Below are 23,130 nucleotides of genomic sequence, written 5' to 3'. Positions count from 1 at the left end.
GTCTCTCTCTCTCTCTCTCTCTCTCTCGTAACCAAATTGATGGGTTGGTGATCATTTTTAATTGGTTTAGGTCATGCATTTTTTACACCAATGATAAAGGGAAAGTCGTGTTTTTACCCTGCAACTGCTGCACCAAAAGAGGAGAGAACAAGTTAGTAAAAGTCCCATTTCGCGCACCAAATGGGACTTTCATCCTAATATTCAGGAAAAAGCATGGCGTAAATTATTAATCATGATTCAATTTACACTAGGCCTATCAAATTTAAAAACTACTATACAGTTTTAACACACATTCAAACAGAGACTGACAATGTGGTGTGTTGATGGTACGTCCAATTAATTCAGTCATGTGACTTTTACAAGTCTGTGTCACACGACTCCAGAGAGTTAAGCTATAATGTAAAAATACACAATAAATGAGGTTTTCAATATTAGATAGAATATTAGTGAGGTCACCGTTTGGTTTTCTGTCAAGAAATTTTGGGAAAGTTCATTTCTTGGTAGGTTCCATCTCTGAGCCAAGTTTCATTGAAATCCGAGTCGGCTTGAATCACACCCTAATGTAAACCTGCCTGAAATTTAAAAATATTGGCCTTTAATCAGTTCTTGCCTATCAGGATATGAATCTTCAGTAAAAAGTTCATAATCATATGTGAAAAATTGTGGGTTACAGGCTGTTTACAAACAGACAAACAAACAAACAAATGGCTGAAAACATAACGTCCACCCAACGAACAGCAGCAGGTTGTAAGTAAAGGTGGAGCATGTAGAACACTCACTCATGGCACGTATGAACTCCTCGTACAGCTCAAATGTCATCAGAGGGTTCGGCAGGTCTCTCAGCCACTGCTTGAAAACACTCGCAATAACGTGGATGTTGTACTCGTCCAGATTCATGCTCTCCACATCTGTGTGGACAAAACAACAGCACTCATTTTTCTTCTTCTTTTTTTAATCCAGTAGCGTGGCATCAGCTATCTCTGCTGTCTGCAACAGTTACCCGTGTCCAGGCCCTGCTTCAGCTCTTTAATTTTGTTGGTGGAGCCAGATTTGCGGTAGATTCCCTCTGTGTAAAGGCCGTGCATCTCAATGTAGTTGATAAGCTTCTCGGCCACAAGGGGCACCGTCCTGTCATCGCTGGTCAGATGAGAAACCTCCACTCCAAACTGTCTGGAGGAAAGCTCTGAGTCGAACTGCTCAAAGACACAAACAAAACAGACCCTTCAACCCAATGAACAGCGCACACGCACAAATCTTTAAAAGTGGAAACACCAGCTGACGATGTTCTGACTGCAATATTCTCTTATCACCAGTGATGGGCACAGCTAATCTAAAAGTTAGCTTCAATAGTCACTAATCCGCTAACTGAAAAGTTAACTTTTATAACACTAAATCGATAAACTCCTAAAAAAAAAAATTAGCAGAAGTTACAGCTAACCGCTAACTTTTAGTAGTGACTTGGCACACTGTCGCTGACTGATAAACCAGTTTCCACTTTTAGCACCGCAGAGGCTTCTGAGTAAATTCAATGTGAAGTGATCACAAGCCCAAAACAATCAATCAATCAATCAATCAGTTTTTTATATAGCGCCAAATCACAACAAACAGTTGCCCCAAGGCGCTTTATATTGTAAGGCAAGGCCATACAATAATTATGTAAAACCCCAACGGTCAAACGACCCCCTGTGAGCAAGCACTTGGCTACAGTGGGAAGGAAAAACTCCCTTTTAACAGGAAGAAACCTCCAGCAGAACCAGGCTCAGGGAGGGGCAGTCTTCTGCTGGGACTGGTTGGGGCTGAGGGAGAGAACCAGGAAAAAGACATGCTGTGGAGGGGAGCAGAGATCGATCACTAATGATTAAATGCAGAGTGGTGCATACAGAGCAAAAAGAGAAAGAAACAGTGCATCATGGGAACCCCCCAGCAGTCTAAGTCTATAGCAGCATAACTAAGGGATGGTTCAGGGTCACCTGATCCAGCCCTAACTATAAACTTTAGCAAAAAGGAAAGTGTTAAGCCTAATCTTAAAAGTAGAGAGGGTGTCTGTCTCCCTGATCTGAATTGGGAGCTGGTTCCACAGGAGAGGAGCCTGAAAGCTGAAGGCTCTGCCTCCCATTCTACTCTTACAAACCCTAGGAACTACAAGTAAGCCTGCAGTCTGAGAGCGAAGCGCTCTATTGGGGTGATATGGTACTATGAGGTCCCTAAGATAAGATGGGACCTGATTATTCAAAACCTTATAAGTAAGAAGAAGAATTTTAAATTCTAGAATTAACAGGAAGCCAATGAAGAGAGGCCAATATGGGTGAGATATGCTCTCTCCTTCTAGTCCCCGTCAGCACTCTAGCTGCAGCATTTTGAATTAACTGAAGGCTTTTTAGGGAACTTTTAGGACAACCTGATAATAATGAATTACAATAGTCCAGCCTAGAGGAAATAAATGCATGAATTAGTTTTTCAGCATCACTCTGAGACAAGACCTTTCTGATTTTAGAGATATTGCGTAAATGCAAAAAAGCAGTCCTACATATTTGTTTAATATGCGCTTTGAATGACATATCCTGATCAAAAATGACTCCAAGATTTCTCACAGTATTACTAGAGGTCAGGGTAATGCCATCCAGAGTAAGGATCTGGTTAGACACCATGTTTCTAAGATTTGTGGGGCCAAGAACAATAACTTCAGTTTTATCTGAGTTTAAAAGCAGGAAATTAGAGGTCATCCATGTCTTTATGTCTGTAAGACAATCCTGCAGTTTAGCTAATTGGTGTGTGTCCTCTGGCTTCATGGATAGATAAAGCTGGGTATCATCTGCGTAACAATGAAAATTTAAGCAATACCGTCTAATAATACTGCCTAAGGGAAGCATATATAAAGTGAATAAAATTGGTCCTAGCACAGAACCTTGTGGAACTCCATAATTAACTTTAGTCTGTGAAGAAGATTCCCCATTTACATGAACAAATTGTAATCTATTAGACAAATATGATTCAAACCACCGCAGCGCAGTGCCTTTAATACCTATGGCATGCTCTAATCTCTGTTATAAATTTATGGTCAACAGTATCAAAAGCAGCACTGAGGTCTAACAGAACAAGCACAGAGATGAGTCCACTGTCCGAGGCCATAAGAAGATCATTTGTAACCTTCACTAATGCTGTTTCTGTACTATGATGAATTCTAAAACCTGACTGAAACTCTTCAAATAGACCATTCCTCTGCAGATGATCAGTTAGCTGTTTTACAACTACCCTTTCAAGAATTTTTGAGAGAAAAGGAAGGTTGGAGATTGGCCTATAATTAGCTAAGATAGCTGGGTCAAGTGATGGCTTTTTAAGTAATGGTTTAATTACTGCCACCTTAAAAGCCTGTGGTACATAGCCAACTAACAAAGATAGATTGATCATATTTAAGATCGAAGCATTAAATAATGGTAGGGCTTCCTTGAGCAGCCTGGTAGGAATGGGGTCTAATAAACATGTTGATGGTTTGGATGAAGTAACTAATGAAAATAACTCAGACAGAACAATCGGAGAGAAAGAGTCTAACCAAATACCGGCATCACTGAAAGCAGCCAAAGATAACGATACGTCTTTGGGATGGTTATGAGTAATTTTTTCTCTTATAGTTAAAATTTTGTTAGCAAAGAAAGTCATGAACTCATTACTAGTTAAAGATAATGGAATACTCAGCTCAATAGAGCTCTGACTCTTTGTCAGCCTGGCTACAGTGCTGAAAAGAAACCTGGGGTTGTTCTTATTTTCTTCAATTAGTGATGAGTAGAAAGATGTCCTAGCTTTACGGAGGGCTTTTTTATAGAGCAACAGACTCTTTTTCCAGGCTAAGTGAAGATCTTCTAAATTAGTGAGACGCCATTTCCTCTCCAACTTACGGGTTATCTGCTTTAAGCTACGAGTTTGAGAGTTATACCATGGAGTCAGACACTTCTGATTTAAAGCTCTCTTTTTCAGAGGAGCTACAGCATCCAAAGTTGTCTTCAATGAGGATGTAAAACTATTGACGAGATACTCTATCTCCCTTACAGAGTTTAGGTAGCTACTCTGCACTGTGTTGTTATATGGCATTAGAGAACATAAAGAAGGAATCATATCCTTAAACCTAGTTACAGCGCTTTCTGAAAGACTTCTAGTGTAATGAAACTTATTCCCTACTGCTGGGTAGTCCATCAGAGTAATGTAAATGTTATTAAAAAATGATCAGACAGAAGGGAGTTTTCAGGGAATACTGTTAAGTTTTCTATTTCCATACCATAAGTCAGAACAAGATCTAAGATATGATTAAAGTGGTGGGTGGACTCATTTACTTTTTGAGCAAAGCCAATAGAGTCTAATAATAGATTAAATGCAGTGTTGAGGCTGTCATTCTCAGCATCTGTGTGGATGTTAAAATCGCCCACTATAATTATCTTATCTGAGCTAAGCACTAAGTCAGACAAAAGGTCTGAAAATTCACAGAGAAACTCACAGTAACGACCAGGTGGACGATAGATAATAACAAATAAAACTGGTTTTGGGACTTCCAATTTGGATGGACAAGACTAAGAGACAAGCTTTCAAATGAATTAAAGCTCTGTCTGGGTTTTTGATTAATTAATAAGCTGGAATGGAAGATTGCTGCTAATCCACCGCCCCGGCCCGTGCTACGAGCATTCTGGCAGTTAGTGTGACTCGGGGGTGTTGACTCATTTAAACTAACATATTCATCCTGCTGTAACCAGGTTTCTGTTAGGCAGAATAAATAAGATGGGACCTGATTATTCAAAACCTTATAAGTAAGAAGAAGAATTTTAAATTCTATTCTAGAATTAACAGGAAGCCAATGAAGAGGCCAATATGGGTGAGATATGCTCCCTCCTTCTAGTCCCTGTCAGTACTCTAGCTGCAGCATTTTGAATTAACTGAAGGCTTTTTAGGGAACTTTTAGGACAACCTGATAATAATGAATTACAATAGTCCAGCCTAGAGGAAATAAATGCATGAATTAGTTTTTCAGCATCACTCTGAGACAAGACCTTTCTGATTTTAGAGATATTGCATAAATGCAAAAAAGCAGTCCTACATATTTGTTTAATATGCGCTTTGAATGACATATCCTGATCAAAATGACTCCAAGATTTCTCACAGTATTACTAGAGGTCAGGGTAATGCCATCCAGAGTAAGGATCTGGTTAGACACCATGTTTCTAAGATTTGTGGGGCCAAGTACAATAACTTCAGTTTTATCTGAGTTTAAAAGCAGGAAATTAGAGGTCATCCATGTCTTTATGTCTGTAAGACAATCCTGCAGTTTAGCTAATTGGTGTGTGTCCTCTGCTTCATGTAAGATGTTTTGTAAAGAAGAATGATCCAAAATACCTTCAACCAGAATCAAGACTCTTATTGGAAGTTACAGGAGGATTTTAAAGGATGTTATTTCTGCAAAAGGAGGATCTACTAAATATTGATGTATTTGTTCTGTTGGGGTGCCCACATTTATGCACCTGTCTAATTTTGTTTAAAGAATTATTGCACACTTTCTGCAAATCCTACAAACCCCATTTCACTTCTCAAACATCACTGTCTGCCAAATGATATATTTAACCGAAATTGCTGATCCAAACAACCAACGATTCACAAAGGAAAATCATGGAAATCATCAGAGGTGCCCAAACTTTTACACACAACCGTATCTGCAAGAGTGAAGGGGAAAGTCTATAAGACAGTAGTGAGACCAGCTATGTTGTACGGCTTAGAGACAGTGGCACAAACAAAAACACGGGTGGCAGAGCTGAAGATGTTGCGATTCTCTCTGGGAATGACAAAGATGAACAAGATTAGGAATGAACATATCAGAGGGACAGCTCAGGTGGAACGGTTTGGACACAAAAGTCAAAGAGGTGAGATTGAGATGGTTTGGACATATGCAGAGAAGGGACCCAGGGTATGTAGGGAGAAGGATGCTGAGGATGGATCCACCAGGCAGGAGGAGAAGAGAGAGGTCAAAGAGAAGGTTTATGGGTGTGATGAGGGAAGACATGCAGGTGGATGGTGAGACAGAGGACGACACAGAGGACAGGGTGGGATGGAACAGCTGATCTGCCTAAAGCAGCATTTGACTTTGCAGTGATATTTTCAGCCTTGGTGGGGTGTTGTGCCCTTTCATGGTGCCCAAAATCAGGCAGCGGCCCTGCTGAAATACTTTAAAACACTCAATGACGTCATAAGGGTTTCATCTCATCAGCAGCAACAATCAGAGATAATTTCACTGAATGACAGAAATAAAAGAAAATCTGTCACTGAGAAAGTCAAGGTTTATCACTGTTCTCACGGTAACACACGTCTGTCTGCGGCCTGATCCTAAAGTTAATGTTAAAAACTAAAGTTGTTCTCCTGAAGAGCAGCTGGAGGATCTGTGGACCAGCTCGATCCGGATCAGTTCCAGATAGTCAGGGAGCTGCTGTCAAACAAAACACGTCTTCTATCTTCAGGCGTCCCGAACAAAATAAAACAAAATAACATTAGTTTGTGGAGAACTTACCTTGGCGACTTCACGCGCACGTGGCGCGCACTCACGTTTCTATTTCAAACAACAAGCCAGCGCTCGTGTCTTTAAACACCCTGTTGGCTGCTGCAAAGACGTCTCACTTACCTTTCATGGTGGCAGTGGGGGGGTGAGATCATGAGTTTTGATTTATAAACAGATTAATTCTGGACAGTTTATCAACACATTAACAGCAACTCTGTCATTTTTAAACAGTGTAAAATATCGCACTTTTAAAGTAATTAAACTAATTCTGAAGGTTTGCGCATTAAACCGACACAAGTGCCAACAGGCATTATGGGAAATCAGACTCTTCTCCCCGCCCCATCAAAACGCATAGAATACTGCCATCTACTGGATGGGTGTGTGAAAAGTGGGCAACATGCTGAGTCACAATTCACAGAATTTTCAATTTTGCAAATACCTTTTTTTTTTTTTTACAAGTGGAAAAAAATGACATATTTACAAATACACATTTACTTGTAAAAACCAACACACAAGTTACAAATAAGAAATGTGTCCAAATCAAGGACTATTTGTAGATCAGCCTCTGTGCATTTGAGACAAATTTAACTCTGTAAATAAGTGTCTTTTCACTTAAAAAAAAAAAAAGTGAAGATTTTCATGTACATGCTGTCTTAAACCAGATACACTGTCGATCATAATGCATTGCAGCAATGCATTATGAGAGTTCTGAGTTTGTTAGTTTTTTTATTATTATTATTCCAGTACATGTTAGTTTAGGACTGTTTTATAGTTCAAGGAATGTAATTAGTTCAGTGAAGAGTTATGTTGTGACCAGGAGTGAAAATGACATTCTGATTTACCTCTTCTGCTACTTTGAGCTGCTGCATGTTGAAAGTAAATGACTTTTTTCCCCAACAGCAGCAGCAGCAGCGGAAGCTGGCCCGCCCCCTTCTGCTGGGGGCGGGCTGAGTTCCTTACAGCAACCTGCCTGTTGCAAAACACGCAACAGGCAGGAATTAATGTTTGGTTTACGGTTTACAAATGTTTTTTACCGTCGGTCTTACTCACCAAGCCAGCAAAGAAATGTTAGCAGAATGAAAGTTAGCAGAGCTAAATTTAGTGGAAGCTAATTAATCCTTTGATGGCTTTCAAAATTAGCTGAAAAGCAAATCCGTTAACAAAAAAGTTAGCGTTGCTAATTAGCGGTTAGCAGAACTGTGCCCACCACTGGTTATCCCCACATAAACTGTGAACATGTATTAGGAAACAGGACTATAGAGGAGGAGGGTCTCATCACTGCTTTTTGCAGATGATGTGGTCCTGTTGGCTTCATTGGCCGGTGACCTCCAACACTCACTGGATCGGTTCACAGCCGAGTGTGAAGCGGCTGGGATGAGGATTAGCACCTCTAAATCTGAGGCCATGGTTCTCAGCAGGAAACCCATGGATTGCCTACTCTGGGTAGGGAATGAGGTTTTGCCCCAAGTGAAGGAGTTCAAGTACCTTGGGGTCTTGTTCACGAGTGAGGGGACAATGGAGCGTGAGATTGGCCAGAGAATCGGTGCAGCAGGGGCAGTATTGCATTCACTCTACTGTACTGTTGTGTCAAAAAGGGAGCCGAGCCAAAAGGTGAAGCTCTCGATCTACTGGTCTATCTTCGTTTCTACTCTCACCTATGGTCATGAGGGTTGGGTCATGGCCGAAAGAACTAGATCGCGGGTACAAGCGGCCGAAATGGGCTTCCTCAGGAGGGCGGCTGGTGTCTCCCCTAGAGATAGGGTGAGAAGTTCAGCCATCCGTGGGGAGCTCGGAGTAGAGTCACTGCGCCTTCATGTTGAAAGAAGCCAGCTGAGGTGGTTCAGGCAACTGGTAAGGATGCCTTCTTCACTAGGGAGGTGTTCCAGGTACATCCATCTGGGAGGAGACCCCGGGGAAGACCCAGGACTAGGTGGAGAGATTATATCTCCACAATGGCCTCGGAATGCCTCGGGATCCCCCAGTCAGAGGTGGTCAATGTGGCCCAGGAAAGGGAAGGCTGGGGTCCCCTGCTGGAGCTGTTGACCCACAACCCGATCCCGAATACTGGTTGAAGATGAGTAATGAGAGAGAGTGGAGCAGGTGATTCAGTGGGTAAGGAGCTGGCCTGCCCATATGCAGACCTGGGTTCAAATCCCATTTATGGTACCTGTGTGTGTCCTCAGACAAGACAATCGGCATCATCTCCAAGCACCCAGCTGTAATCGGGCACAAACCTTGGCTTTGGAAGTGAATGTGAGTCATCACTGTAAAGTACTGTGAGCATCTACTTGCAGATGCAGTTGTCCTTCACATGTTCACATGATGTTTACATGTCATTGTGTTGCTGGACTCACCTTTTTACTGCATTTGGTGGTCGTCTTCTGGCAGCACTTCCTGTGGCAGGCGTACCTGCACACTGGATCAGAAAAATCAAACGGGTCGTTGATGTTGTTATTCACCAAAAAAACGGGGCCTCCTCATTATTCAGAAATAAACAGCAGCTACAAGTAGAGAAACATGAAGTGTGCCGAGTCGCAAACCTCACGAGTCCAACTGAAAACAATCCGATTAACAATCTGTTATTTAGCCATCAATTAGAAGCTACTAAGGTCAACAAAATGTAGAGATGTAAACATCACATCACAGAAGTTCACATTTGAACTTGTACCTGCTCTATATGAGCTGGTCTGTGTTTTCTGTACATGTCTGTGCTGTTTATTTCTGAACACACTCAGTTGCAATATTCTCCAAAACACTACATGGCAATGGAGCGAAAATAAGCAGGAAAAGCGAGGAAGAAACACAGAAATTCTATTTGGAAGCCAAACAGGAATTTTACAGTGCCTGTATGAATTCACAATAAAACCACCAAACCTAACTAATATATTTATGGACTGTAAAACATTTAAAACGAGTCATCTGAGACGACAATATCCCTCGCTTGGTACAAGTGCTCGCTACATTCCGATAATATTTCAAGGTGTGTGAGAGTTGATTTTAGAAGACAGGCACCAACTCATGAAACTGACAGTCTAGATTTGTTAATAAAGGGCCATAACTCGGGTAAAATGGGCCCAACTCAAATGATATGAGCATATGCGTATTACCAACCAGCAGGGGATAAAAATGACATCACAAAATGATCACTTACATCCCCGTCATCACTTCCTCTGAGAGGACGAGTCAAAGCTCAGCGGAGCAAGTCAGCACATGAAGCAGATTCATTTAGAACTCACACACCTGCTGCATTTCTATGCTCATTTTTTTTCTTTAAAGCTATAACAGCTTTGAATTAATTTCATGATTTAATCATACAAAGAAGTTTTTTTTCATTAGCATTAAAATAAAGGATTCACAATGTTATGTCCCCGATATGATAAAAACTCGGTTTTTCTGGACATTAAACAAATCGATAACCAGAATTTTGAATTGTGGGTAAAAACAACACACCAGGACTCGCTGAGAAACTCATTTCCCAACATGCTGTCAAGAGTCAGTGAAACATGTTCGAGCTTTAACTGTAAATGAATGTCAAAAAGAAAAAAAACCCTTAAAATGGAAACAGAAAGACAGCAGCTAACAAACACATGGCACCAATAGGAAGGAAATCAGGACAAATTTCCCTCAAAGGTTTTGCTGGATATCCGCGTCTCTGCTGTGAAGGTTTTCAGTACAAATGTGAGCTACAGCTGGAATGTTTCTACATGGATTTTCCAAATGAGTCAGTGGAGCGACTAACTTCATCACAGCTTTATTAAAAGTATTTATCATCGTTGTAAGTCGTTAAATCCGACTTCCCAGCTTCCACTGAATCAATATGAACTTTGTACGTTGCACATGTGGTTCATCCTTCACAATGGACTAAACTACACCTGCCATGAAATCTCCTCAAATCTTCAAACACACCCTGCAGTGCAACAGGGCCAAGATACACATGTACGCCTTCTGTCAAACCGCAGACGGTTATTCCACAGTTTGTCTCCTTTTTTCTTCTCTTTTCTTTCTCCTTTCCTCGTAACGTTCTGTCCTTTTGGCCTGACTTCATGCTGGTATAAAGTCCAGGTTTCACATCCAGACAGTAACAAAGGCATCAAACACTGATTTTAAATGTTGACCTCGGTGGACACGGTGAGGTTGGGTGAGCCAAAGACTCTTTTCGTAATCATCCAAGAGCATGTGACGTTGCCTGAATACGACAAGAAAGTTCTGTTTTCGCTGAACCGTCACTCGTAACTAGGGATGGGTATCGAGAACCGGTTCCTTTCGGGTATCGTTAAGAAATGATTCGATCCACCGACATCAATAACCTTTTTACTTAGCGATTCCCTTATCGGCCCTTCAGAGTGGCCGTTGTTTTGGGGGGTGTCTGTCAGGAAAATGATAATTTATCTACATTGATTACAGGCCCTGCAGCAGGTCTGTAATCAACTTTTCTGCAGCGCGGCTTTGCTTTGAACCTTGAACCAATTGAAGCAGTGATTCGCAGATTGAAGCAGTGCTTCGATCACTGCTTTGTTGATTCATTTTTTTCTTTAGCTTTATCTCAATTTCCCCCCGCTAAAACCCTAAAGAGCATACGTCTGTGAGTATTATTTACCTTTTTTATGTTAAACCAACCTGTTATGGTCTTCTGAAACAGTTGATAGATGTATTTTATAACTTAAAAACGGGACAGATGCTAACACGTTAGCATGTCTATGTCATTTTCAATGTTAAAGTTAGCATTAAGCAGTTGCAGCTGTCGGCACGTTCGGGTGCATTGTTTTCTGTATAATAAGCGTTTGTCGTAAAAGAGTCAAATGTATTACATAATAATAATAATAATAGCAACCACAACAACAATAGTAATAACTAATCTAATGATTATATACAATTTTAGAGAAAAAGACAAAAAGAACCTGAATAAAAACAACAGAAAATATAAAACTAACAATGAACATACATAAATAAATATATACATACATACAGAAATAAATAAGTCTTTCCTGTGAACACCGAGTGACTCTTACACCTCCACTTCATCCCTGTCTTATAAGTTTAAACCATATTTTCGATGTGTTAATTTCTTCAGTGATTTCTTCCAGAACTATCTGCCAAACTAGAAAACTGCTGCATCCTAGTAAGAGCAGAATACTACTGGAATGAATTTGAATAAGGAAAGTTGTTTTTTTTTCTCACTAAATGGATGCTGCACTCACTGCAGTTTGTTTGGAATAGTCCCAGATTGCATTTCAGAGCTTCTAGAATTCAAACATTTTCGTGCAGGTGGTGTTGGAGGGTAATTTTGGGTTTCAGCTTTTTTGTTTTTCACCACTTTCATCCCTGAATATGTCAATCGTGAGTCACTTTTGTGTGGATTAAAGTCACTAACTGGGACTCCTGTCTTGTTGGGAGAAAGAAACCAGAATCGTCCTCCGTTCTGTTCACACAGCTCCAAACACTGCGCGGCTCTCTGACGAGTCAAGTTAGAACGATCGAGTCCAGTCTGAATTAATAACTTCAAATTTCATATTTATTTACTTTAAGACTCAATGAAATACATAGAAAACCTGTAAAGCCTACTTTTAGTACAAAATTCACAAGAGGTATCGATAAGGGAATCGATAAGGAATCGGATCGATAAGCAGAATTGATAATAGCATCAATAGCTAAAATCTTATCAATACCCATTTGACGAGGTTGAACCACATATGCACGGTACAAATTCCACGCTGCATTCATTTTTGTGAATTTTGTAAAACAACAGACGGCTCAAATAGACCTTTAAATTAACCATCAAATGCATTTGTGGTGTCGGAAAAGTTTATTTCTTTAATCTGTGTAGACGCTGAGGGCTTTGTGCGGCAGAGCCCGCTGCAGTGTTTGGCGTACACACTCACGTTTGCACACACAGGCACGCTCCATCATCCAGATGAGAGAGGAGCAGTATTCACAGTACGTGGGGATGCTGTACTGAGTGGACTTGAAGATGTGGCCGTTGTGCTCCTCAACCTGCAGGTTCATGTGGAGTTCAAACATCATCATCATCAACATACAAATCAGCGACGTGTCGCAGTAAAAACTGAGTGATGACCGTGAAGGTCGACTCACAGTGTCGGCGTCTTTTTTCCTCCATTTCTTGCGTTCAGGTTTGGGTACCTGCTGCTGCAGCAGCAGCGAATAAAAAGACAAAAACATGATGCCGATGAGTGTTAATTAAAATGACCAAAGTGTGCAAGACAGTTTTTAAAAGGTGGAGTTCAATGTCCTCAGTTTCCCACAGTTCTGTGTTTCTGCTCACTATCCTGCTGAGCCATATTTCTGCATGAAGTGGCTGGTTTTCGACATCCGTGACATAAATCTCTGTTAATATCACACGCGTGTCCTCGGTGAGACACTCCCATAAAAGGAAGAGGGGGTGTGGCAAGGAGTAGCTCCTTTCAATTTAAAGTACCACCATTTTTTAAAACATCTCATCAGTGTCCAGAATGACTCTGTGGCATTGTTTTTTATTTTGGCTACAATCTTTAACGCCGCGTTAGGACACCTGCTGACCAGCACTAGTTTGCTTAACCCTCAAGTGATTGAGCCATTTCAGTGACTAATATGACTGAATGGGGTTATTTACGACCCCACTGACTTTATAAATGATTGTTTTCAGGTTCTTCATATTTATTTCACTTTCTAATATATTTGTCAATCATCCTTTTCATCCTCTCTCTGGGCATCAACAATCAGTCTCGATGCTTGTGCAGATATAAATCTTGTTATTTGAGGTCTGTTGGCTGTGCGTCCTTACGAAACAGTAAAATATAATTTTTAGAGTCGGCAAATTACAAAACCATCTGAAGCTATAATGTTAAAAATCTCATAGATCTTCCCGGGATCATAAGTGACCCCACACAAGTTTAGATTATAGTTGCCACACAGATCGACTGATCCTTGAAAAATTCTATGAACAAATGCAGGACAAATCGATTGACAGACTCATGGTAGGAAACTTTTTTTTCTGATTAAAATTAGAAAAACTAGTGCACCACCGGTGCTACTGCCCAACAGGGTGCCGGTGGAAATTGGGCTACTGCTGGGTGAAGATGACGAAGAAGAGGAGGAAAACGTTGCCACGAACAGTGGGAGAAGACGAAAAATAGAAGGGTGGAAATGAGAGTGGGGACTTTGAATGTTGGTAGTATGACTGGTAAAGGGAGAGAGCTGGCTGATATGATGGAGAGGAGAAAGATAGACATATTGTGTGTGCAAGAGACCAAGTGGAAGGGAAGTAAGAGCAGGAGCATCGGCGGTGGGTACAAGTTGTTGTACCATGGTGAGGACAGGAAGAGAAATGGTGTTGGGGTCATTTTAAAGGAAGAGTATGTTAAAAGTGTGTTGGAGGTTAAGCGAGTGTCTGACAGGGTGATGAGTATGAAGTTGGAAATTGAAGAGGTGTTGATGAATATCATCAGTGCATATGCCCCACAGGTAGGCTGTGAGATGAAGGAGAAAGAAGATTTCTGGAGTGTGTTAGATGAGGTGGTGGAGAGTGTGCCCAAGCATGAAAGAGTGGTGATAGGAGCAGACTTCAATGGGCATGTTGGTGAAGGGAACAGAGGTGATGAGGAAGTAATGGGTAGATATGGTATCAAGGATAGGAATGGGGAAGGACAGATGGTAGTTGATTTTGCAAAAAGGATGGAAATTGCTGTGGTGAATACCTACTTTAAGAAAAGGGAGAAGCACAGGGTAACATATAAAAGTGGAGGAAGGTGCACACAGGTAGACTACATTCTTTATAGGAGATGCAAGCTAAAAGAATTCACAGACTGTAAGGTGGTAGCAGGAGAGAGTGTCAATAGACAGCATAGGATGGTTGTTTGTAGGATGACTTTAGAGGTAAAGAAGAAGATAGTGAGAGCTGAACAAAGGATCAGATGGTGGAAGCTGAAGGAGGAAGACTGTTGTGTGAAATTTAGCAAGCAGGTGAGAGAAGCACTAGTTGGAGGGGAAGCAATTTTGGACAACTGGAAAAGTACTGCAGATGTGGTGAGGGAGACAGCTAGGGCAGTACTGGGTATGACATCTGGACAGTGGAAGGAAGACAAGGAGACTTGGTGGTGGAATGAAGAGGTCCATGAAAGCATATGGAGAAAGAGGTTGGCGAAAAAGTTTTGGGATAGTCGGAGAGATGAAGAAAGTAGACAGGAGTACAAGGAGATGCGGTGTAAGGTGAGAAGAGAAGTGGCAAAAGCAAAGGAAAAGGCATATTGCGAGCTGTACAAGAAGTTGAATAGTAAGGAAGGAGAAAAGGACTTGTACCGATTGGCCAGACAAAGGGACAGAGCTGGAAAGGATGTGCAGCAGGTTAGGGTGGTCAAAGATGCACATGGTAATGTGCTGACAAGTGAGGAGTGTATGCTGAGAAGGTGGAGGGAATATTTTGAAGAGTTGATGAATAAAGAAAATGAGCGAGAGAAAAGGCTGGATGATGTGGTGAGAGTAAATCAGGAAGTAAGAGAGATTAGTAAGGAAGAAGTGAGGGCTGCTATGAAGAGGATGAAGAGTGGAAAGGCAGTTGGTCCAGATGACATTCCAATGGAGGCATGGAAATGTCTAGGAGAGATGGCAGTAGAGTTTCTAACCAGATTGTTTAATAAAATCTTGGAATGTGAGAGGATGCCTGAGGAGTGGAGACGAAGTGTGCTGGTTCCTATTTTCAAGAACAAGGGTAATGTGCAGAGCTGCAGTAACTACAGAGGCATAAAGCTGATCAGCCACAGCATGAAGTTATGGGAAAGAGTAGTAGAAGCTAGGCTTAGAAAACAGGTGAAGATCTGTGAGCAGCAATATGGTTTCATTCCAAGTAAGAGCACTACAGATGCAATGTTTGCTCTGAGAATACTGTTGGAAAATACAGAGAAGGACAGAAAGAGTTACATTGTGTGTTTGTGGACTTAGAAAAAGCTTATGATAGGGTGCCAAGAGAAGAGTTGTGGCATTGTATGAGGAAGTCTGGAGTGGCAGAGAAGTATGTTAGGGTAGTGCAGGACATGTACAAGAATAGTGTGACAGCGGTGAGATGCGCAGTCGGAATGACAGACTCATTCAAGGTGGAATAGTGCAGTTACAAGGAGCAGAAGTGGTGAAAGTAGATGAGTTTAAATATTTGGGGTCAACTGTTCAAAGTAATGGAGAGTGTGGTAGAGAGGTGAAGAAGAGAGTGCAGGCAGGGTGGAGAAAGGTGGCAGGAGTGATTTGTGACCGAAGAATATCAGCAAGAGTGAAGGAGAAAGTTTACAAAACAGTAGTGAGACCAGCTATGTTGTATGGTTTAGAGACAGTGGCACTAACAAAAAGACAGGAGGCAGAGCTGGAGGTGGCAGAGCTGAAGATGTTGAGATTCTCTTTGAGAGTAACAAGAATGGACAAGATTAGGAATGAACATATTAGAGGGACAGCTTAGGTGGGACGGTTTGGAGACAAAGTCAGAGAGGCTAGATTGAGATGGTTTGGACATGTGCAGAGGAGGGACCCAGGGTATATGGGGAGAAGGATGTGAGGATGGAGCCACCAGGCAGGAGGAGAAGAGGGAGACCAAAGAGGAGGTTCATGGATGTGCTGAGAGAGGACATGCAGGTGGTTGGTGTGACAGAGGAAGATACAGAGGACAGGGTGAGATGGAAACGATTGATCTGCTGTGGCGACCCCTAACAGGAACAGCCGAAAGACAAAGAAGAAGTGCAGTGCCTGCAGGTATGTATGAAGGTCAAAGGTCAAAACACCCCATTGTTTTCCTCCAGAAGAATTTCCACGGACTTGGTGAACCTGCCTTCTTATCTTTTGCCCTCCCTGATAGTCTGATGTTGTCATGGCAACTCCAGACATTGACAGTAACTGCCACTCACACATGGAGAGAGACTGATATGCATGTCTCACCCCCTACCCCTCCTTTGAGCTATGCCCCCACCCCCACCCCCACTCATGCCACCCCCTTCCCCCTCTGGGACGCAGTGCGGCTTTACCTGCAGCAGCTCTCCTTTTCCCCCAAGGTGGCTGCAAGGCCACATGCTGCTGCCCCCCCCCCCCCCCACACACACCCTCACATTGCCTCAATTCAGATGATGGACTGTTTCAAAGTTTAGCGTACATAAACAGTCAGATGTATGTATGCGGCTGTTTTAATTCTGATGTGTGCCATTATTACATTCAACTAGTAATAACTGTGGATTAATTGCTGTATATTTGTCTGAGGTAACTGGGTGTGAAACGAATTGCCCTTTTAGGGATCAATAAAGTTGTCTGAATCTGAATGTATTCCTATAGAAAAGTGGGATCTTTGTTGATGATCTTTGTCGAAGCTGCGCCTGAGAAAGTTCCGCCTTGTGATAATAATGACTTCAAAATAAAGGTTTTGAAAATTAATCTCAAAAATTTTCATAATAAATAATGCACATCATCGTGCCATGTGAAAGCCACATCTGAAAGCTGAGTCAGAGAGATATGAGAGCCACATACACACACAGACACATCTTACTTTATAAACAGATGGTGCACAAAAATAGATACTCGGTCGTTTGAGGGTTAAAAAGTTTTAGAACATGACATGAATAAATATTAGCCCAATTTATGCAACAGTTGATATAAAACTTGTTTACATCAACAAATTACTTACAGTGTTGTCTTTATTTAAAAAAAATGTCTGTAGGTGTGCGTGCAGGTGTGAATGTGTTTGTTTGTGTGTAGAGATGGGTATCGATAAGATTTTATCCATATCGATAACATTTTCGATTCCGCTTATTGATCCAATTCCTTATCGATTCCCTTATCGATACCTCTTGTGAATTTTTTGTGTACTAAAAGTAGGCTTTACAAGTTTTCTATGTCAGTGGGTCAAAGAGCTTTTTCTTATCGTGCACCCACTCTGTGGAATGGTCTTCCTGCAACCGTGAGACAGTCGGAGGGCGTGGACATTTTAAAGTCAAGACTTAAAACCTATTTTTAGTCTCTTTCTTATGAACAGTTTTTATTTTTTTACTTATGTTTTTAATTATGTATTTGAATTTTTTTTTATTTATTTATTTTAATTTTTTATGGTCAACTGTTCTATGTGAGGCGCCTTGAGACGGCTTTTGTTGCGATTTGGCCCTTTATAAGCTGATTAAATTGAAACTGAACAACATTTTATTGAGTCTTAAAGTAAATAATATGAAATTGGTTACTGGATCCTTAAACTTTGGACATAATAAACTCTACATGGTGGATCCTTGATCTCTGGACATAAATAGAAATAAAATCTGTAGTTTTTGTCAAAAGCATTTCCTTTCAGACATTATTGGCATGAATGTCTTACATCTGAGCTGAGCTCTTGCAGCTGCTGTGCTGCACGTCAGGATATAATTCATAAAGAACACAGCACGTCTCATTTTGGGAGGAAAAAAAAAAAAGTTTTAGTCGATTGTAGTTTCTTTTCTGTATTACAGCATTTGGAAAGACGTGTCATTTTATTATTAATTCTGACCGGACTCTCTCAGCAGAGAGCCGCGCAGCGTTTGCAGCTGTGCCAACGGAACGGAGGATGATTCTTGTTTCTTGACTGCAACAAGACAAGAGTCCCAGTTAGTGACTTTAATCCACACAAAAGTGACTCATGATATTTTAATGGCTTTGAGAGGGGTTAAGAAGCAGACTTTCCTTTTCTGAAGAGCAGCGAATCAAAGAATCAACGAGCCAGTGGATTGAAGCATTGTTTCATTGGTTCACGCTTCAAAATGGTGTCGCTCTGCACAAACGGTTGATTACAGACCTGCTGCAGGGTCTGTAATCAATGAAGAGAAATGATAATTTTCCCGATAAACACACTCAAAAACAACGGCGCGCTGAAGGACCGATAAGAGAATCGTTAAGCAAAAAGGCTATTGATATCGGTGGATCGAATCATTTCTTAATACTTGAAAAGAACCGGTTCTCGATACCCATCCCTATTTGTGTGTTTGTGACCCTGTGACAGACTGGCATCCTGTCCAGGGTGAACCCGCCTCGTGCCCTGTGACTGCTGGGATAGGCTCCAGCCCCCGCGACCCTTAATTGGAGTACGCGGTTGAAGATGAGTGAGTGAGTGACATAGTTATTTTAACTGTTAATACGTTACTTTAAAACCAAAACAAAAAACCCAGCAGTAGTTTCAAAGAAGCCTTGTTCAGAGGTGAGTGATGGTGTCAGAGCAGTGAGGAGGTTGTTGGCTTTACCCTGCCCAGGGAGCCGTCCTGAGGTTTGTACTCTGTCATGAACTCGTCCAGAAAAACCTTAAAGGTGTTGACCCACACTCTGACAGGTGACTCGCTCCAGTCCCTCTGTTCCTTCCTCATCATCTTCTCCAGAATTTGCTCAAACATAGCATAGAGGTCCTTGTAGCGAGTCTTCTTCCCGTCATCCATCTGAAACAGAAACATGAGTCCAACTGAACACAGGCCTGGTTTAGTCTGAAGAGGATTTCTTTTTGTAACCAGACAATACCTCTCAGATGATTTAGCAAGCTAACTAGCAACACAGAAAAGACTGTGAAACACGTTGTTCTGAAACAAATTCAAACACAGAGGAAATGTTCATAGTGACCACGACCAACACACGGAGGGCCGATGATAAACCATAGTGCCCTCCAACATCATCGTACTGTGTCAGTCGTGGTCCTATAATGAGTAACCCATAGCAACTGGCAGTTTTTTATATATATAGTCTTTACACTGATATCACAGAAACTATATGGTATGACTTCAGAGTAAATCAATAACATCAATAACATCACTACAGATCACAATGTCATCTGCAAACATCATAATCCATGGGGACTCCTGTCTGATCTCATTCGTCAACCTGTCCATCACCACTGCAAACAAGAAAGGACTCAGAGCTGATCCTTGGTGTAATCCCACCTCCACCTTGAATGAGTCTGTCATTCCGACTGTGCATCTCACCGCTGTCACACTATTCCTGTACATGTCCTGCACTATCCTAACATGCTTCTCTGCCACTCCAGAATTCCTCATACAATACCACATCTCTTCTCTTGGCACCCTATCATAAGCTTTTTCTAAGTCCACAAACACACAATGTAGCCCTTTCTGGTCTTCTTTGTACTTCTCCAACAGTATTCTCAGAGCAAACATTGCATCTGTAGTGCTCTTTCTCGGCATGAAACCATATTGCTGCTCACAGATCTTCACCTGTTTTCTAAGCCTAGCTTCTACCACTCTTTCCCATAACTTCATGCTGTGGCTGATCAACGTTATGCCTCTCAATTTCCATTTCAATTTATTTTCCTTTATATAGCGCCAAATCACAACAGAGTTGCCTCAAGGTGCTTCACACAGGTAAGGTCTAACCTTACCAACCCCCAGAGCAACAGTGGTAAGGAAAAACTCCCTCTGAGGACGAAACCTCAAGCAGACCAGACTCAAAGGGGTGACCCTCTGCTTGGGCCATGCTACAAACATAAATTACAGAAATAATTCACAGAACAATTCACGGACGAATATACAAGAATTGCTGTTGGTGCACAGGACAGGAGGATCGCCAACACAAACACAGCTCCCATCTCTGGATGGAGCTGCACCTTAAACAGAGAAAAAACAGGCATCAGAAAGACAAAAAATATTGTATAATTTGCCAGCATTAACCAATAAGAAAAACAGAAGAATACTAAGGGTGATCGCCGCCGCTAGCCCTAACCTCACTAAAAGACCCAGAATTTAGGTAAGTTGAGGCCACAGCCCGCTCCAATTACTAATAACATGAATTAAAGAGTAAAAAGTGTAAAACAAAACTGTACCAGTATGCTAGTCATATGAAAGGGAAAATAAGTGTGTCTTAAGTCTGGACTTGAAAGTCTCCACAGAATCTGATTGTTTTACTGATGCAGGGAGACCATTCCACAGAACAGGGGCATGATAAGAGAAAGCTCTGTGACCTGCAGACTTCTTATTCACCTTAGGGACACAAAGTAGTCCTGCACCCTGAGAACGTAAAGCCCGGGCTGGTACGTAAGGTTTAATTAGGTCAGCTAGGTAGGGAGGTGCCAGTCCATGAATAATTTTATAGGTTAGTAGCAGAACCTTAAAATCTGATCTCACTGGGACAGGAAGCCAGTGAGGAGACGCCAAAATGGGTGAAATGTGGTCGAACTTTCTGCTTCGTGTCAAAAGTCTGGCTGCAGCATTCTGAACCAACTGGAGAGCCCTAATGCTAGAATGCGGTAAACCAGAAAATAGAACATTGCAGTAGTCCAATCTAGAAGAGATGAACACATGGATCAGGGTCTCAGCATCAGCCATAGACAGGATGGGACGAATCTTCGCTATATTTCACAGGTGAAAGAAAGCAGTCCTAGTAATATTTCTAATGTGGAGGCCAAAGGACAACGAAGGATCAAAAATTACCCCAAGGTTCCTCACTTTGTCAGTGTGATGTATGACGCACAAGCCTAGGCTGAGTGTTAAGTGGTCAAATTGATGCCGATGTCTCACTGGACCAAGAACCATCATTTCAGTCTTTTCAGAGTTTAAAAGTAGGACATTTCTAGACATCCAACTTCTCACTGCTGCAAGGCAATCTTCTAAGGATTTTATGTGAACGAGATTACCAGCAGTTATTAGCATATATAACTGAGTATCATCTGCATAGCAGTGAAAAGCAATCCTAAAACGCCGCAATATGTGCCAAAGGGGTGCTATATAAAGGGAGAAAAGCAGGGGGCCTAAGACAGAACCCTGAGGAACCCCAAATTTCATGTCACTAAGGTTAGAGTTAGTGTTACTGTACAAAACACAGTGAGAACGACTGGTCAAGTATGACGTCAGCCATGCAAGGGCACTCTCAGTAATCCCAAAATGATTTTCCAGCCTATCAAGTACAATACTTGTAGTTGTAGTAATGTCACAAGTAGAATACGCTGTAGTTACTGCAGCTCTGCACATTATCCTTGTTCTTGAAAATAGGAACCAGCACACTTCGTCTCCACTCCTCAGGCATCCTCTCACTTTCCAAGATTTTATTAAACAATCTGGTTAGAAACTCTATTGCCATCTCTCCTAGACATTTCCATGCCTCCACTGGAATGTCATCTGGACCACCTGCCTTTCCACTCTTCATCCTCTTCATAGCAGCCCTCACTTCTTCTTTACTAATCTCTTGTGCTTCCTGATTTACTCTCACCACATCATCCAGCCTTTTCTCTCGGTCATTTTCTTTATTCATCAGCTCTTCAAAAAATTCCCTCCACCTTCTCAGCACACACTCCTCACTTGTCAGCACATTACCATTTACATCTTTTACCACCCTAACCTGCTGCACATCCTTTCCAGCTCTGTCCCTTTGTCTGGCCAATCGGTACAAGTTCTTTTCTCCTTCCTTACTATTCAACTTCTTGTACAGCTCGCAATATGCCTTTGCCTTCGCGTTTGCAACTTCTCTTTTCGCCTTACGCCGCATCTCCAATAACAAGCTTGGGACTCCACTCTCCCTTATTTCTGCTCTCTGCTTTATCCTTCAAGTCCCTACTTCACCAGACTGTGAATTCCTCAAATTACATTGGATACGGGATCTATTGGACAACTATTGGATTAACCATGGAATCGATCAGCTGGTCTCTGAACGCTATTGACACCATTTTTTCTACAAGAAGGTCAGGACCAGGGGATCCTACCTGCCCGGATGGAACATATCTTGTGGGCTATGTTCTCGACTCTTGGGGGTCTTGGCGTATTGCATGCTTGGCGCCTTTCTCCATTGAGGACATTGAGGATTTATTCATTTTTGGTCTTATGGTAGCAGGGCTGGTACTTTCTGGCTTATGTGCTGCCCTGATCTACCGGAAAATTGGCAAGAAGGCGGCATCAAGAACCACGGCCCCTCGCTTGTCCATCATTATTAACGAGGTTGGCAAGGCAGTGCATTCTCAGACTGCGATGACTCTTGAACTCAGACACAAATTGGATGACATCTTGGAGCAGATGCATACCTTGCAGTTGAAGTTCAAGATTTCGGAGGCCGGTGAATATTCTTAACTCATAATTGGGAATATTCTTAATTCATAATTGGGATTTGGTTGTTCTAGTGGAACTGTAAATAGTGTTTTTCACTGCTCAAACCACAACACTCCAGGCTTATCAAGCCTGAAGGACAAATTGCCCGACTGTTTTCCTCCAGAGGAATGTCTTCAGCCTGGGGAACATTTGGCTGTTTCTTATCTCAACTCACAAAGACAAACTGTTTTCATAGGACTGAAGCATGCTCCATTACCTCCCCCACCCCCCTCCTACCCCCCCATCAAACACTACCCTCTCCGGCTTCTGCTCACGTCACTCCTTTCCCCCTTCTGCGGGGGCGGTGCAGTTTTAGCTGCAGCTGGTCCCCATTCCTCCCCCCCAAGCTGACGGCGGCGCATCTCAGGGTTGCTGCATGGCCTTCACCCACTTGCCTCAATTCGGATAACAGACGTCTTCAATCTTAGTGCACATACACAATGTCAAACGTGTATGTGCTGTCCTTTAATCTGATGTGTGACATTATTACGGTAAACAAGTAATAATTGTGGACTAATTGCTGTCTGAGGTACAGTGAGGAAAATAAGTATTTGA

The 23,130-nt window shown here is 41.9% G+C and overlaps 1 protein-coding gene across 1 annotated transcript in view; it reads right to left on the bottom strand.

The window, feature by feature from the left end:
* myo9aa (myosin IXAa) overlaps positions 1-23,130 on the bottom strand; it is a 133,713-nt gene that overhangs the window by 19,187 nt on the left and 91,396 nt on the right. The window contains 6 exon segments of the mRNA XM_034163999.1: positions 780-908; positions 1,001-1,193; positions 8,881-8,942; positions 12,406-12,517; positions 12,617-12,670; positions 18,745-18,933. Of these exon segments, the coding sequence (XP_034019890.1) occupies positions 780-908; positions 1,001-1,193; positions 8,881-8,942; positions 12,406-12,517; positions 12,617-12,670; positions 18,745-18,933 (739 nt within the window).

This window comes from Thalassophryne amazonica, chromosome 2, assembly GCF_902500255.1.
Source record: "Thalassophryne amazonica chromosome 2, fThaAma1.1, whole genome shotgun sequence".
In the NCBI taxonomy this organism is placed as follows: Eukaryota; Metazoa; Chordata; class Actinopteri; order Batrachoidiformes; family Batrachoididae; genus Thalassophryne; species Thalassophryne amazonica.
Note: the sequence above shows the minus strand (reverse complement) of the source record. Positions and strands in the feature narration are given on the sequence as shown.